Here is a 17,200-nt window from a genome sequence, read left to right on the forward strand (position 1 = left end):
TAATTAAACAATTGATTCAATTAAATCCCTAATTTTGTCTAATGTAGGCCGGGTTTCCTCATCATTTTTTGGTTATGTTCGATATCATCTCCATTTTAGTTATCGCAAGGATGTAATCCGTGTGATGTCACCATTAGAGATATCAAGATATCTATTTTCCTTTTTCTTTTTCCGACTAGTTATATCGACAGAGACAGACCATAACACTTTGAACAGTTAAAAAGATGAACAGCTATCAAAGAAGGTAACAAGGAAAGAATAATTTGAGGTAATCCTTCTCTAATTCCATGGCCTTCGGCTTTTCCTTTACCCTCAGCAGAAGCGTTGTTCTCCATGAATCCAAAGGAATGAACCGGTCGAACTCCTTCACTGCATTTACTTCATCGATCGCAAAGGCGATACCCTTTAGCAATCTGCACTCCCATGTTTCGAAGAATGTCCGATCAAGTTCCTGATAGCGTCCCAGTGCATCTGTTATCGCAACCATATCTCCCTTGCAGTTTGGCAAAGGCCAGCATTTAGCAGATGTTCTTTCACTCCAAACTTCAGAAGGTCATTATTAAGAGAATTGCGTTCGATCTCCTCATAAATGTCAATAGCTTTCTGGTATTGCTCTAGTTGAGCTGCAATCTGGGCAACCTTCTCCTTGCACTGGTCGGCACAAACGGTCACTTCTTCACATTTGTAGAGCTCCGCTGCCTTCTCGAAATTGCCGACAGCACGTTCGAGGATCCACTCCGACTCTTTTAACTTACCGATATTCTCGTAATATCTTGCAGCTGCATTGAACCACCCTACGTCCATGCACAAATTCACAGCCTGCTCCAAGCAAGTTAGAGCCTCCTTGGAGGATGTCTTCTTGTAGCAATTGGCAGCATGGACAAGAGAGGAGGCAGCTCCATGCTTGCTTCCACGCTTCAAGTCACAGTTTGGTACCTCTACATAAGTTGATCCAGCTCTGTCCCAACATTTGGCGAGCTTGAAGCAATTGGCGGCTCTGGCGAAGAGATTGGCGGCGTCTTCGAACTTGGAACCCGCACAATCCACACAATCCACAGCTATTCAACTTCTTCTCTGCTTTCCTCTCGTATTCCTCTCCTCTGGCCAATTGATCACCCATTTCTCGGTTAAGGAAGCGGGCAACAGAGACGAATTTTCTATACATTAAGAATAATGATGCGGGAGAGAGATAGAAAATGTGGAATTTTTTTGTATTACTTGGATACATTGATAATAGTATCCGAGCCTATTTATAGTCTTTATTAGGTAACTATTTAAGGTAATAATATAAAACATAATTTCCACATATAACTAATCAAGGATTACACACAATATCAAAGACTATATGTGTAACCCTGAAAGATATGCAGAATCAAGTAGATATCCTAATATCGCTGACGGTCTACTATCGGATTTTGGTATTAGGGACATTTAAATTTTGTTCAGCTGCGCATAGGAGAAATTGGAGGAAAATGCAAAGGAGAATCGAAGAAGGAAAGGGGCGTGCAGTTTCCATCTTGACAAAAGGGAGCCATCTCGGAATTCACGGCCAAAGGAAAACAAGAAAATCTAGGCATAAAAAGGAAGAGGATTTTTCAGCATATATTCATGGCCAGATTATGTCTAAGAATCGTGATATCGTGGATCTACCCTATAGTAGTTTGGGAAAAAAAAAACAATAAAAAATCCTAAACTATGCCTATTGTAACACATTTACTTTAAAAAAAAATTGTGATACCAAAAATTTGTATTGGTGTGACGCATTTATACCAAACTTTTTCTTGTGACAACAAAAATTCCATACTTATATTTATGTAAAACATGTACCCCAAATTTGTAGGAATGGGACACATTTACCCTAAATTTTGAGTTAAATGTCGGTGCATTTATGTTCGGTTCGGATAATTGAAAAATAACTGTTCTTCTTTATTTTATTTTTTTGTTCGATTAACTGAACCAAACTGAAAATCTTCCTTCTATTAGCAATTTGGGGAAAAATAATCATTCTTTTTATTTCCCTTTTTCTTTCTTTTCTTTTTTTTTTCTTTTTTGGTTCAAAAGGCCGGCGATCCCCATCAACTAGTGGATGAGGCTGGGAAACCCTTGTCGGCTGCAAGCAAGGGGTCGTGGCCACTCGTTGAGACAAGCGAGGGCTACCACGCCCTTGCCTCGCCAAATCGGGCGTTGTGAGCCCAGGCCCTCGTCGGCCATAGTGAAGGCCAAAAAAAGGAAAAAAAAGATGTAAAAAGGAAAATTAAAAAAAAAATCTAAACAAGGAAAAAGGAAAACCAAATTGAACCCAACCAAATCTTTGGTTTGGGTTGCGACTCGGTTCAATTCAGCCACTCACCCTAACGATTCGGTTAGAATTTTAAGAAAAATCAAAACCAACTAAACCATTGACAACCCTAGGTACAAGGTTGGAGTAAAAGTGTCGCAAAAAAAAAAAAATTGGGATAAATGTGTCATAATGGTAATGCTTTTTTGGTTTTTGGTGACTATTTCCCTAGTAGTATAAGTTCTGTATAAGTGATCGCAACCCATAATGCATTCCATTGATATACAAAAGGCATTTCAAATATAGGTTTACCAAAAACACTTTTGCATTTCGTCAAAACCGTATTTACGCCAATTCGGTCTATCTAGCCGGTTGGCTGACGTAGCACTAATGGTGCTGACTTTTTTTTCTTGAATTTTGTATTTTTCTTTCTTTCTTTTTTTTTTTTTTCCATGAACTTTGGGCCAGCGAGGGTCACCAGCCACATGCAAGGGCCAAGATGCCCTCGCCCGGACTAGGCAAGGGCATTAATACCCTCACCTAGGCTGTTGAGGGCGTTGTGACCCAAATCATTCATTTTTTATAAGCAAGACAAAAAATCATTATTAGGAAAATACATTTCAAATCATTGATTTTACGCGAAAAAAACGGAGCTTTCATGTACATAGAAGAAAGGTAGGTAGAATAGCCTTTCACGGTCACGCCACGTGTCAAAACCCTATGAATTTCCGTCCTACATGCGAAGGGAAATGAACTTTTCATGTACATAGGAAAAAACTCATAATGAACTGTATCATTAATGTACCTTGAATGATTCTCCGACATTGGTTTTATGTAATTTGGTACTTTGGATATGACTTGATATAAGGGGCAATGAACAAGTTGAATTTGTCACTGGAAGTGTCACTTGAGTTATCAGTAACATAAGTACAACAATGAGCCGTGACCAGCTTTTCGGTAACAAAAGCATCAACTCACATCCAGGATCAGGCAAAAACAGCATAAATAAGTCCGGATCTGCTCAGTCAATACGGTTGATAGACTCACCATCTTTTAGCTCCATGTGGGGAGGCAGCCGACTCTCAACGGTTGTTTGAGGTTCTTCAAACCCAGGGCCATGGTTGGCATTCTAACGCTGCCAAGGAGACGGGGCCGGAAATTTGCAGAGGCTTGTGGAGAGACTGCCATAGGCTTGAACGCCAGATTTGGGGATTGGAGTGTGCACTTGCTTCCCTGTCATCCAGTGCAATTATGGTAGCCAATCAAGCTGAAACTCTTAACAGATCTGTACAAGCATACTGGTCCTTCTGTTTATCTAATTGAGTTCATGAATAGGGTGATGCAACACCATTAGTGCATCAGTAAAGCAATACGAGAGTAATTGGGCACAAGCAGCAGGGGCATGGTGACATACTACCATAGATTGACAAAACTATTACCAAAAGTTCAAAATGATCGCAAAGATCTAAAAAGTTGTCTATCGTTAGGGCGATCAATGACTTACGAAGTGAGTAAAAGGGAATACTCTTCATCCATCAAAAGTAATATCTGAAGATATCCCTTCACTAGTGCAATGTGTGATGTTACACCTTTGCGTACATTAAAAGAAGGAAAAATTCCAGATGCTCAGGTCTCAAAGGTATCAAGGTGACATACCTTCCTCTTAGCAGGTACAGATAGGTGCTTAGCTGGCTTAAGGAAGGATTCTAATCTGTAGAAAATAAATGAACGGAATCATAAGATGAAAAAAAGTGCATTTTCAAAGTCACTTTCATTTATTCAAGCTTTAGTTACCGGCCTTGTGATGACTTATCCTTAGCTGCTTTAATGTTTTCTATTGCCTGATACACATGGTAAAACAAAATGAAAACATGTATGCAACCGACCAACACATTACTGAAGATAGAAGCAAACTTCCTCAAGTAGGCAACTGACCAACACATTACTGAAGATAGAAGCCATACCTTAGTCACTCTGTCAATGTTGAACCCATTCTCATTCACAAGAAAGGAAATTAAGCCCTTGCAAGGGAAGGCACAATCAGTTGGAAAACAATTCAAGAATTCAAACACTGAAATGTTGCAAGTAAATCCCAACATGGGATGGCCCACCTCCTCATTTGGAGCAGTCCATTTTATCTCAGGTAATTCTTCAGTAGAAACTATTGGTTCCTTGAAAAGCAGTCGAACCTCTTTATACGGCCAATTATCAGGTATGTGATACCTATTAAAAAAAAAAAAAAAAAAGCAAAAATTTCCTTAAGACGGATAACCAAAATCAATAAAGTCTTTCAAGTAATGCAAAGAACCTATGTGTCTTAGGGATAGAGATACCATACGATTTTGTTCAAGTGAAAGTAAAGGAACAGACAAAGCAGACAACAGAACAAATGAAAATTACATAGTAAATCAACACACGAAGTGGCATGGTTGATACAGTGATTGCCAGCCCAAATCTACTGGTGGCAAATGATCTTTCAGTTTCAAATTGCTGACCACATATTTCTCCGCCAGTTGAGTTTGAGACATAATTCTTTTTAAGTCAAGGAATCCAGCAGCCAAGACTATTGCAGTGAGAAACTTTGCTGCCTTATTTTGCTTACAAGTCAGGGGACAAGATAAGAGAATAAGAAGCACCTTTGCTTGTTTATATTTCCTAATATGTTTTCCATCGAACCATGTTGACGGATGAGCTTAAGAGCGGTCAGCCCTCCAATACCTGATAAATTCATTCCAAAGACAAGCCACTGAAATCATCAAGCTAAAATATATAAGAGGGCAGAATGACTTAGGATAGCATAATATAGGTAACAAGGACACTGCAATAGTATCACACCTACCTCGAATGCTTTCACAATAATCACATCCAGAGAGAATGCACAAGTCAATGAATTGATTCATATCCAGATTCATCTCTTCCAAGATCTAAAAGTCACGAAGGTGAGAAAAAATTTTGAGCAATCGGATAGAATAAACTTTTCTAAGTACCTTGAAAATTTCAAATTCCATGACTGGAACTTTTCTTGAGCTGGGATCCATCAAATGGCGAAGCAATCTGGGAGCTCCAAAAGTAAGGGAATCCATATCTTCAGAAGCAACTGCATAAACCTGAAAAATAGAAATTACAGCTAAAGCAACATTCACGACAGATGAATTCTGGTCATCACTCAACAATTAAGCAATGATAGAACTTCCAAATCGGAGAAAATTCCTTGGACAAAGATAACTTAGCGAAGAACGTACCAATGTACATGACTACGCAGAAGAAGACGGTAGACAAGTGAGCATGATTGTGTGAGTGAAAAAGCAAATTCAATCATGCCAAAAACAAAATGCTCATTTCCATAGAGTTAGACGATTCGATTATCATGGGAAAACAATGAATTATTCTATATTAGATGACAGTCAACCAGGAAGATACATGCCTTTCCAGCTTTGCAAAGTGCAGCACATTGAGCCTCGGCTTCTGAAGGGGCCTAACATACAAAACTGAATCTGGTATCTAACCTTTTTGTTAGGAATAAAGAAGAATTAACTTCTCGGACAGAATAGTGACCTCAACTACTGGGACACCCATAAGTCTTAATAGTTTTTTGCAATCCTCATTGTGCTGTTGAGTCACCTGCAATGGTATCAGAGCCGTGTACCACAAACGCACACATATCTGGTTAGCTACATACATAGGTTTTTACTGGAAAACAGAGACAAAATAAACTTCTCAGCAAATAGAAATAAAATAGCGCATTGTAAGGAAGTGATCAAAAAAGGACCAACCTTCACAGTTCTTTTACTGAATTTCTCTATGTCTTCCCGGTTCTGAGACTGCAGGCAATAAGTACAGAGCTCACTAAGGCTTTTAGTACCCTGTGTTTCTGTGTGCGCGTGTGTACGAGAGAGAGAGAGAGAGAGAGATGCATGTACCGCAATGGCTACTGCCAAATCCTCCAAGGCATCTGCCCTCTTCGAAAAACTGCTCAAGAGACTCATTTAAGTTAACTAAACATATCCATAGATAATACCAAAGATGAGAAAGAAAAGGCTGCATAACATCTAAGTACCGTTTTGCAAGCTCTTGCTTCTTCAAATCAGGAGGTTTACCATCAAATACGTAGCTATCGTAACAAGAGAAAAGCATATTTCAGATAAGCATGAGCTTTATTCTTCTAGCATTCTATCCCAATGAAAACAAAAGAGGTAAAGGGAAAAATTACACTGGCTTTATCCCCGCTTCCAGCAGCCTAATCGTCCGGTAAAACATGCCTTGCAGATGACTACATGGGAAAACAAATCAAGAACAGCTCAAAGTCAACTCTATCCCAACATAAAGATCACATGGCAAGTACAAAATAATGTGAGACGCGTCAATCTCATATACATAAACCCAATTCCAAGAAATAACATCTTAAGCATAAAACAGAAGGCTAGTCCATAATTCAATCATAAACCATACGAAACTTGAGCAAAGCAGATTTCCATTTCCATGAAGTATTACAATGCTGTACCTGGTGACATCACCAGCCTCATTGGTGAGCATCTGAGTCCCCTTCCTCCCAACCACAACCTAATTCACCAATCAAAAGAACAAAAACCCAACACTCAAAATCCAATCTTCCACCGACACCGAAACGCACAATCACAGACATCAATTCATAAAAGCCCTTAACGAGGAACTGATAGATGCTCATGCTGGCATCGACGGCGATCCTCTGGCCGAAGTAGCTCTCCAACTTCTGCTCCTTCATCGCCTTCGGGGCATTGTCCGCCAGTAGCTTCGTCAGTCCCTATGGAAATCAATGGACGACTCAATAAACCCCGATAAAGCACATCTTTCTCAACAAATGAAAATGATCAGACCTGAAGAATGATGAGTTTGAACTACCTTTATGCCCATTTCCGAGAGAGATTGTAGTGAAATTGAAGATGAAACTGAAGCTCCTCGGTAAGAATTCTAGGGTTCGAGCTCTTCTGCTTCCCGCCTAATTTTGTAGACGAGCGCGTGTGGGGGTGAAGGGTGGGCATCACGCGCAGGTGTCGCGAGTGCTTTAATTTTTTTGGTAGTACTAATGATAAGCTTTCGCACAAAAATTTAAAAATTATCGGTGAGGCTAAATTATTTCTCATCTAAATTTTCGCTCGAAATTCAATATAGCCATTCCGATTAGTTTTTATTGAAAATCACCGAACATTGCGGTATGCCATGTGGGATGCTAAATCGATGATTGGGCCATCAAATTGATTGGAAAAAATATACTAAAATTTATTACAAAAAGCTTAGGACAAGATTGACAAGATTAACAAATTTAAGGTTAAATCGGCATCTCTATAATAGTTTTATGGCCGATTAGGCGATTTTTCCGAACCTCAACCATCCACAACACAATCACCATAATGTCAACAAGCCAACTTTTCATCATCAAAGTGAGCTTCATTTTTCATTAAATTATTTAACCAAGACATAAAAGCCGAAATTTTTTAATGTTACTGTTTTTTTTTATTTTCTGAAAATGGGGACTAGAGTTGGGCCCTTGGGCCTGGTCCTTATGAGGACCACGATTGGACTTCGCCGTTCTGGGCCGACGACGCAAATCAGGCTTTTATATGAAGCCCATATTTTCAAAGCCCAATTTTGAATACTCTTGTTAAGCCCATATTCCATTAAGACTACATAAGCCCGCAATCTAGGCCCAATTTTTCTCTAGTGACGACGCCCAGCCCGTGCTAATCTCCTACTGGGACCCTCCCCGCTTATGGCCTTGATTATTATATATCAGTAGATCAACACCAAGCCTGAATCTATCGACACCCGTTCACATTTTCTTCTTTCTTTGTCCTTTTTTCTGCTCCTTTTTTTTTTTGTTTGGCTCGTTGCTTTTCCCTTTTGGAGTTAGTTTTTCTGTGAATTAAAAAAAATCAGGACAGATTTGGGACAAAACCTAAAGTTTAGGGATTTTTTCTGAAATAAAAAGAAGTTCGGGGCAGAAAACATCGACTTTTTGCTTGTTAATATATTCTTGTTTTAGTGTTATTATTATTTGTTTATTTTCTCAAATAAATTTTCCTAAATTATCGACCAAAAATCAGGCGTCGACAGTGTGTATATAGGGAAAAGAAGAAGACAAATACAAGCAGATAAAGATAAAAAAACGAAAATGACTTTTTTTTTTCTATCTTGTTCTTCAACTTGCAGTAAATGAGCGGCAAACTTATTCTATTAAAAGTACGCTCCCCCTCAGATATTGCTTCCTTCTAAACTTCTCCTTCAGCTAAATTCTCTAGAATAAACTTAGAGATATCTACCTGCCCAATTTGCTCTTCTTCAAATTGTGCTTCTATTTCAACATCAGCTTGAGTTACTTTTTCAAACACTATCTGAGTTCCCATCTGATCAACAGTTTGAACCTCCATATGATCAACTATTTGCTAAATAGGCTTTGGAACCTCAAATGGTTCACCAACTTCTTTGTCCTAACCTAGGACATTCTTAGCTTGCTCTGTCTCTTCCTCCTCTTTTTCTTTCTCTTCCTTCTCTTCTTCTTCTTCTTCTTCTTCTTCTTCTTCTTCTTCCTTCTCTTTCTCTAGCTACTCCATATGAACTGCAATCTCATCATCGATAGTTGTCCTCATAATGGCCTGAATCACTTCTTCAATCTCATTATCAGAAGTTTGCATTTCTAATTCATTTAGGATCCTCTTAAGCAACTTATAAGCAAGCTTCCTCTTCTTCTTTCCAGGCTTAGTGGACTTATGAGCCAACATTTTCATCCTCCTCTTTTGAGTGAACTCAAAGGATAGTCCCGCAAGTGAAGAATCTCTAGACTTCTACAAGTGAAGGTTCATGTTGAGTAGCCTCATTGTTACGAGTTTTTGCCAAAGGAAGATCTATAAACACCACATTCTTTTTCATATCCCTCCATTGACCATCTATAAATTTGTAGCCCATCTTGACAAACATTGCTTCACTAGTACAACCTTGAGGGAGTTGCAAAGATCTGAGCCTCTATGGAATGTCAATCTTCAAATACTTAAAGATCCCAGTGATCAATGACCCATATGGCAGCCGTCCCTTATTCTTCCTTACTATTCTACGCATATGCAGAAAGATGATATGTGGAAGAGAGAAAGGCTTGCCATTTAAGATGGCCCAAAAGATTTTAGCTTCGAATCGAGAAACATCTATTTTAGAGGATCCTTTGGGTCTAAGGTAGTTTATGATTACCTTATGTAGAATAATGGCTCTCAGTAGAAAGTGTGGTGTTCAATGTGAGCCTTATTTGCACTAGAGAGATTTTGATTGCCAAAAAGAACTTTGTAGACATCATCGTCCGAGATGGGATAGGAGTGAAAATAGACAGCTCAGAATTTAGTAACTCTACAAGTTCTGCAGCATTCGGGATGATGTTCTGACTCAAGAAGGAGAACTAAATATGGTCTTTATTGGGCATGAAAAAGTTTGAATAAAAATAGGCTACTAATTCAGGATAACATGGCGTATTTAAGGAGCAAAGAGTTTACAAATGCGGATTGGAAAGTAAAGAAAGAATCTGCAAACCATTCTTCTCAAAATACTCCAAATCAAGGGGCTTATTTACTATAGAAGTTCTAGCAAGTAGAGAAATTAAATATTCATGATGGTCATTGGATCTGAAAATCCTATTTGCCTTACCCTCCTTGATCAAAAACTTCATCTCCATACCTTTAAAATGAGCATATATCATCTCATCATCATCATCCCTCAAATGATCACTAACTAGCACTATCTTAGGTCTTACTTCTTTTCCAGCCTTATCACCTTCAGATCTTGCTTCAGCCGAAGCAATTTGTACTTCCTCAACTCTTGAAGGTTCACCAACCTTCTATGTTTCTTTTCTGGAGGGCTTAGATGATTTAGCCATCTTTGACTCAGCATACTCTACCAACTCTCTGGCTTTTTTGATTTCCTTCTCGGTTAGCACCGAGTCAAAAGCATGCACTTCTTTTTCATTCTGAAAATCGTGTCACACAATCACAAACTTAATAGTATTGTCATCATTGCCATCTTCTTTCATAGAACGAATATATATAGGTATCAACCTAGATAGCTTTATCCTTCTATCTTTAGGATAAGCAGCTTGTTCAAAGACAAAGATATTTTTCCTACTTGAATACTCTTCAATAATCTTTAGCATTCTAGGTGTGAAGATAGGTTCCGAGATGGGAACCTTGGATGCCGTTTCTAATTGAGGATCATTACTGGTTTCCTCATGTCTTTGATTTTCGCCTTCATCGTCTGAAAAATTGGAGAGATCGTCTTGAGTGGGGAGCGTCACTCGAAGCCCTAGGCCATTGCTGCTCCAATTTGCCCGAGTGACGAAAACTAGTCCGGATGTCGTTGCAGTTGAGAATTTTTTTGGCACCATGAAGGATGTTGGGTTTGATTAGAGAGCAATGAGAGATTGAGGGTTTTGGAGAAAAGTTATTGCTAAGGATTTGTGAAAGAGAGTTAAAAGTTTGAGAAAAGAAATTTTGAGCGAAGTGAGAAAAGGTTGATTCTTCGTGAGAGGGTTTTGAGAGAAGTGACTGTTTAGTGCAAACATTTTGTCTTAACCAAAATAGGAAACTATGCTTGGACGGTTAAAAGATTTGAGATCTAAATTCCAAAAATAAAGATTTGAAAAGATATGTAATAAAATAATTTTGGAAAAAGAAATATTCTCACAATTCAATCAAGATAATCACAACATTCATAATATTTGATAGAATATTAAAAAGATTGAGATCATGTCTACCTTATTTTTGTAAAAAAATAACCGCTTGTGCACTAAAAATTTGAATTGTCAAACCTAATGATGATGAGCTCCTTAGATGATGTGTTTGTTCATAGGTTCCTTTTATGAATTTGTAATTCCTCGGATGATGCTTTTGCTCTCAGAAGTAGATATCATTCTCGGATGTTGAGCAAGTTATGTGGCTTTATTTCAAAAGTTGAATTTCCTCGGATGTTGCGATTCGTTTATAGCCGATTTAACTTGTCTTAAATGTAACTCAAACAGGCATAGAAGTAATATGCAATTCTTGTCTCATATATTCAAAAGAATTCTTTACAAGAGGTTTAGTGAATTGTGTCGAAGAAAAGAGTTTAGATTGGTAATGCTAAGATTTGAAAGCCTAACGCTTAGTAATTTCAATATGCTTAGCTCGAGAGTGCAGAATTGGATTCTTTGTGAGATTGATTACACCGGTGTTGTCACATTTGATTTTCACACTTGAAGTTTGTTGCTTCATCCACAATATCCGAGCACAACAGCTCCCCAAGGCCAAATATTCAGCTTTTGCGGTTGATAGTGCCACAGTGTTTTATTTTTTTAAATACCAAGACATGAGCATAGATCCCAGGAGTTGACATGTTCCGGATGTGCTTTTCGTATCTAGTTTGCAACCTACAAGATTAGTATCTGAGTAGCCATGTAAAGTAAAGTCTGGGGATTATGTATACCATAATCCCAAATTAAGATTGGTTAGAATATATTTTATGGTCTTCAAGGCTTGTAGAGGGAGATTGATTTCCGTCATCCAAACCCAATGATCTGTCCAATTGATAGAGAAAGGTTTACAATTCTACTATATAGGAGACAGTGTTTACCTTTTTCTTGATGGGTTGGATCACCATCTGGATAATGTATAGGCCGATGTGCTCCGGATGCAATCATTCCTCACAATTGAATAAACCTACGCAAGGGTTCGTAGGGAAGATGTCCGCTAAGCAATGATGGTGTCGGGCATCGATTAAGTACATGTTGCTACTATGGCATCCCAAGGAATCAAGACCGAACCGATGCCAATGCTCTAGGTGACTAGAACTACATTCTTTCATTGGAGGTGAAAAGAACAATACTACCTCAAGAGTTAAATCATAGTAGGGTAGTGGCCGTACACACTACGAAAATTCAAAGCCTACCCGTGAAACGTGTTTTAAGCTACATGGGTATCCAGACCGGTGGAAGGAACTCAAGGCACGGAAATAAGTTGAAGCCAAAGAGAGTAGCAGAAAAGGGAAAGCTTCCTTGGTAAACGCAAAACCTCACTACTTTGGTTTCCCAAATAGAATCTCCCAGTGATTCAACTACTCTTAGTAACGAAGGTAATCATGGTTCTGCATTACTTAGCTCTAATCAAGATGAATACAGTGGCTGCATTATTGATTCAAGGGCAACTGATTGTATGACCTACAATTCGAATGACTTCGTCAAAATTTCACAACCAAGATGATGCATTGTTGCCAATTCCAATGGACAAACTTATCCTGTGACAAGAGTTGGAACCGTTGCTCTTTCATCCTCACTCTCTCTGTCTAATACTTTGATAGTACCATCTCTATCAAATAAATTGATGTCTATAGGCCAAGCTACTAAGGATCTCAACCGTGTTGCTATAATATACCCTAATTTTTGCCTCTTTTAATATTTCTCACAAAGGAGATCATTGGGTGTCGTACTAAGAGAGAGGGGTTATACTACATGGACGACTTCGGTGTTGGTCAGATGACCAATATTCGGCACTCATCTAGTAGCAAGGAAAGACATATTTTGGTTATGGCATCGATGTTTGGGACACCGATCATTCAGTTATTTGAAGCATTTATTTCCAAAATTATTCAGTCATTTGAATAATTCGGATTCTATATTTTAGTGTGAAACTTGCATTTTCTCTAAAAGTCATTGTGTTTCTTTTTCTATAAGCCTACATAAAAGTGAAGTTTCTTTTGCATCGATTCATTTAGATGTTTGGGGGCCTTCCCCAATTACTACTGTCTCTAGAATTCGTTGGTTTGTGAGTTTTGTTGATGATTGTGCCCGATTGACTTGGCTATATGTAATGACACATAAAGATGAAGTGTTGGATGTGTTTCTTAATTTCCACAGTACGGTTCAAATACAATTTGTAGCTAAGGTTTGAATTCTTAAACTAATAATGGCGGAGAATATGTTAATCAAAATTTTAATGTTTATTTCCAGCAGCATGGTCTTCTTCATGAAACTTCGTGTGCATAGACACCACAGCAGAATGGAGTAGCTAAATGGAAGAATAGACATATTTTGGAAACTATTCGTGCGTTATTGATTGGTAGTCATGTCCCGAGTAAATTCTAGGATAGTGTTGTGGTCAAAGCAGTTCACATTTTGAATTGGATGCCTTAAAAAATGTTGAATTTTCAGACTCCATCGTAGGTCCTTTCGCGACATGTTTTTCTACCCTCGGTTTTGGCAATTTCCCAGCGAGTATTTGGATGTGTCACCTTCATACATCTCCATAAAAATCAATGTACTAAGCTTAATCCCTACGCAGTTCGTTGTACGTTTCTGGAGTATGGAGCACACCAAAAGGGATTTCGATATTATAATCCCGCTACCAGGCATACCTATGTTACCATGGATGTGGCGTTCATAAAGTTGGACAGTTTTTACCCAGCACCCAATTCTCCCTTTCAAGGGGGAGAGATAGCTTCATAGTCAGAATTAGTGGGATTGTGGGAGTAGTATCCTAGTGCAAACTAATGATGGTGTTGAAAATGCCACAACAAAGAATGGACAAGTCGTATAATTTGGGCAGACTGGGAAGAAAGTGACAAAACCTAAATTAGGAACGGAAACAGGTTTAGGCATAATCGTGCGGGAATAGGAAGATAAATCAGGTGCTGCATCTCCTCTCTCGATAGTACACGACCCATTTCCTGAAAATATCCTCGAAGTAAATTCTCCCGCCCTACTCTCTTTTCTTAATGATTCAAATGTCTTTGTTAGATATGAGCTACCTTTCATACATAATCATGAAAAGCCCCCGAATCGGTATTCCCGGATGTGGAGGAAAGGAAATCCAGATATCCTATTGCAAATTATGTATCAACGCAAAGACGATGTGGACCTCTTACGAATTTTGTATAGAATGTGTCTTCAATCCATATTCCTAGTGGTGTACAAGAGGCCTTAGATGACCCAAAGTGGACTAACGTGATGAAAGAGGAAATGGGGGCACTATAGAAGAATGAAACTTTTGGAAGCTTGCAGCATTGCTTGAAGGAGAAAAAGGCAGTTAGTTGTAAATGGGTCTTCTCCATTAAACACGAGGAGGATAGCTCAATTGAGATATACAAAGTAAGGCTTGTGGCAAAAGGGTATACCCATAAGTATGGAATAGATTATCAAGAATATTTATCTCCAGTCGCAAAGCTAAATACTATTTGAGTTTTGTTATCTCTTGTCACAAATTTAGATTGGTTGTTGCTCCAATTTGATGTCAAAAATGCTTTTCTTCATGGTGGTCTTGAAAATAAATTTATATGGTTGTTCCTTCTGATCGTAATGTTCCCTCACAACCGAGTGTTATATGTAAACTACAATGCTCGATATATGGATTAAAACAATCACTTTGCACTTGGTTTGGTCGGTTTAGGTTTAGCCTAGCTATGAAGAAATATGCTTACACTCAAAGTGACACAGACCATACATTGTTATGGAAACAACATTAAGGAAAGGTAACAACTTTAATAATTTATGTGGATGATATGATTATAACAGGGTATGACATAGAAGAGATCTTTAAACTCAAAGAGAGATTAGCGGTTGAATTTGAGATGAAAAATCTTAGGGGACTCAAATATTTTTTGGGTATTGAAGTGACTAGATCAAAATAAGATATATTTCTTTCTCGGAGGAAATATGGAAATATGTATTAGATTTACTATCAAAAGTGGGGATACTAGACTATAAATCGGCAGATACTAGGGGTGAGCAAATTGGACCACCCGAACCGAGACCGCCGGGACCGGACCGGACCGGGACCGATGGTCCGGTTCCCGGTTCTAGAGGGAGCAGTCCGATTCTCGGTTCTAGGGTCCGCCAGGAACGGACCGCCCGGACCGGACCGATCGATTTTTTTTTTTTTATATTTTGATCAAGAAAACTCCATGCGCATGGAGTTTTCTCGATCTTGCCTTTTTAGTCCCCAAACAAAATCCCCATCTCGATCTTGCCTCACCCAATTCCTAGGTCGTTTTTGACCCAAAGGGAGATCGTTTTTGCTTGAATCCCATATGCATTTTGGAAACAATCTTGCAAAAAGTTCTCAACTTTGCCTTGAAAGACCCGTTTTAGGAAATGAACTCGAAATTTTTTAATGTCCAGTCTCTATATTTTCTAGATCGGGACCGTCCAAGAATGGTACAATTTTTTTTTTTTTGGCATGTGTTCAATCCAATGGAACCGCCCGAGAACCAGACCATACCGGTGGTCCAGTTCCCGGTTCCGGAAAATTGAGAACCGAAACCACCGGTCCGGTTCTCGGTTCTTGAGGGGAACCGGACCGGACCGGGAACCGATCACCCCTAGCAGATACACCAATTATTCAGAATCATAAGCTTGGAGAATACCCGGATCATGCGCCAACCGATAAAGAGAAATATCAAAGGTTGGTGAGTAAATTAATTTATGTATCTCATATTCGTCTAGATGTTGCATATGCTATGAGCATAGTCAGTTAGTTTATGCATTCACCTAGTGAAAATCATATGGATGATGTAGTTCGGATTCTTCGTTATCTAAAGTCTACTTTGGGAAAAAGACTCTTGTTCTCAAAGAATAATCATCTTAATATTGAAGGCAATACACATGCAGATTGGGTTGGGAGTATTACTAACAAGAAATCAACTTCAAGCTACTTTACTTTTGTATCAGGGAATCTAGTTACATGGAGGAGCAAGAAACAGAAAGTAGTAGCTTTATTGAGTGCTGAGACTGATTCAAGGGAATGGCTAAAGGGCTTTGCAAGCTCCTTTGAATTAGGAGATTGATAATAGAAATTAGCTTTGCTCCTAAGTCTGAAATGAATCTATTCTGCGATAATAAAGCAGCTATTGACATTTCTCAAAATCCAGTTCAGCATGATTGTACTAAGCACATTGAGGTAGATCAAACTTCATCAAACAAAATCTTGATGTCAAGATAGTTCATTTCCCGTTTGTCAAATCTGAAGCACAACTAGCTGATATGCTTACAAAGGCTATCTCCAACGGGATCTCCCACAACTCACTTGACAAGTTGGGCATCAAAGTTATCTATGCACTCACTTGAGGAGGAGTTGGCATGAGTTGTAAGCTAAATAGGAAGGTTGTAATTTTATGAAGTCTAATATTCTATTCTATGTAATCTCTTATTTGTAGGGAATTCAATAGTGTACAGATTCGAATATGCCATCTTTGTGTATATATATTGTGTACCGTCATTGAATATATACGAAGGAAAAAAAAAGAAAAGGAGATTTATCCCTTTGAATTCCTCAGAAATCTCCTTCTGTTCTATAAAACTCCTTCTGAAAGTTCCTTCTGAGGAACATATTTCCTTCTGAATTCATTAGAAGGAACATTTTTTTTCCTTCTGTTCTATAGGTTTCTGGCTATTAAGGAGAGTTTTCCATCTATAATTTTGATTTATTCATTGTAAGAGAGTGTGTTGGTTTGCCACGTTGATTGATAAAGTGGAAAGGACTTTTGGAAGAAGGATAGTGAAGGAGGGACAGTGAACTTCAGTTTATGAAGGATGAGAATGGTTTAGGGCTTGTACAACTCAATACATAAAGAACAATAGAATGGAAAAGCTCTTGGTCAAATCTTAGCACACGTTGCATTACTCCCAAACATCTGCGGAAATCAAGTTTGAACTTTAATTCTGTTGATGCAACTTGTAAAGCCAAGAAACTTCCCTTTGGTTCATGACCATGTAATTTTACTAACTGGCAGAATAGGATTGCTAACTATGCTTGTTCAAAAGCCGTGGTGTGCTAAAACCATAATATGTGTGCCCAAAGCCAGTTCGAATCACTAAGCATAGTAGCCAACTCGTGAAGGCACTACGGTTGAATTGCGAAGTCACAGGAGTGATCTTCATGCCAAAAT

General features: G+C 38.6%; 1 protein-coding gene and 1 pseudogene across 3 annotated transcripts; both read right to left on the reverse strand.

The window, feature by feature from the left end:
* Nucleotides 1–235: 235 nt before the first annotated feature.
* On the reverse strand, nucleotides 236–1,120 carry LOC115748409 (annotated as a pseudogene).
* Nucleotides 1,121–3,169: 2,049 nt separating this feature from the next.
* On the reverse strand, nucleotides 3,170–7,301 carry LOC115748350 (flap endonuclease 1-like). 3 transcript variants are annotated; one of them, XM_030684799.2, is made up of 17 exons: nucleotides 7,157–7,301; nucleotides 6,942–7,058; nucleotides 6,780–6,838; nucleotides 6,489–6,548; nucleotides 6,336–6,389; nucleotides 6,199–6,247; nucleotides 6,052–6,099; nucleotides 5,834–5,899; nucleotides 5,703–5,753; nucleotides 5,266–5,385; nucleotides 5,118–5,202; nucleotides 4,915–4,996; nucleotides 4,390–4,501; nucleotides 4,243–4,299; nucleotides 4,073–4,119; nucleotides 3,935–3,989; nucleotides 3,170–3,511 (listed from the first exon to the last, which is right to left on the reverse strand). In XM_030684799.2, exons 1-17 carry the CDS (start codon nucleotides 7,166–7,168, stop codon nucleotides 3,332–3,334), a joined length of 1,254 nt encoding a protein of 417 aa, XP_030540659.1. In that variant the 5' UTR covers nucleotides 7,169–7,301; the 3' UTR covers nucleotides 3,170–3,331. The 3 variants fall into 3 exon arrangements, 1 of the variants encoding a protein (XP_030540659.1); XR_004016209.2 differs by having other exon boundaries at nucleotides 3,444–3,511; nucleotides 4,077–4,119; XR_007198875.1 differs by having other exon boundaries at nucleotides 3,444–3,511; nucleotides 3,783–3,989.
* Nucleotides 7,302–17,200: the final 9,899 nt, after the last annotated feature.

The sequence above is a fragment of the Rhodamnia argentea genome, chromosome 6 (genome assembly GCF_020921035.1).
Source record: "Rhodamnia argentea isolate NSW1041297 chromosome 6, ASM2092103v1, whole genome shotgun sequence".
Lineage (NCBI taxonomy): Eukaryota > Viridiplantae > Streptophyta > Magnoliopsida > Myrtales > Myrtaceae > Rhodamnia > Rhodamnia argentea.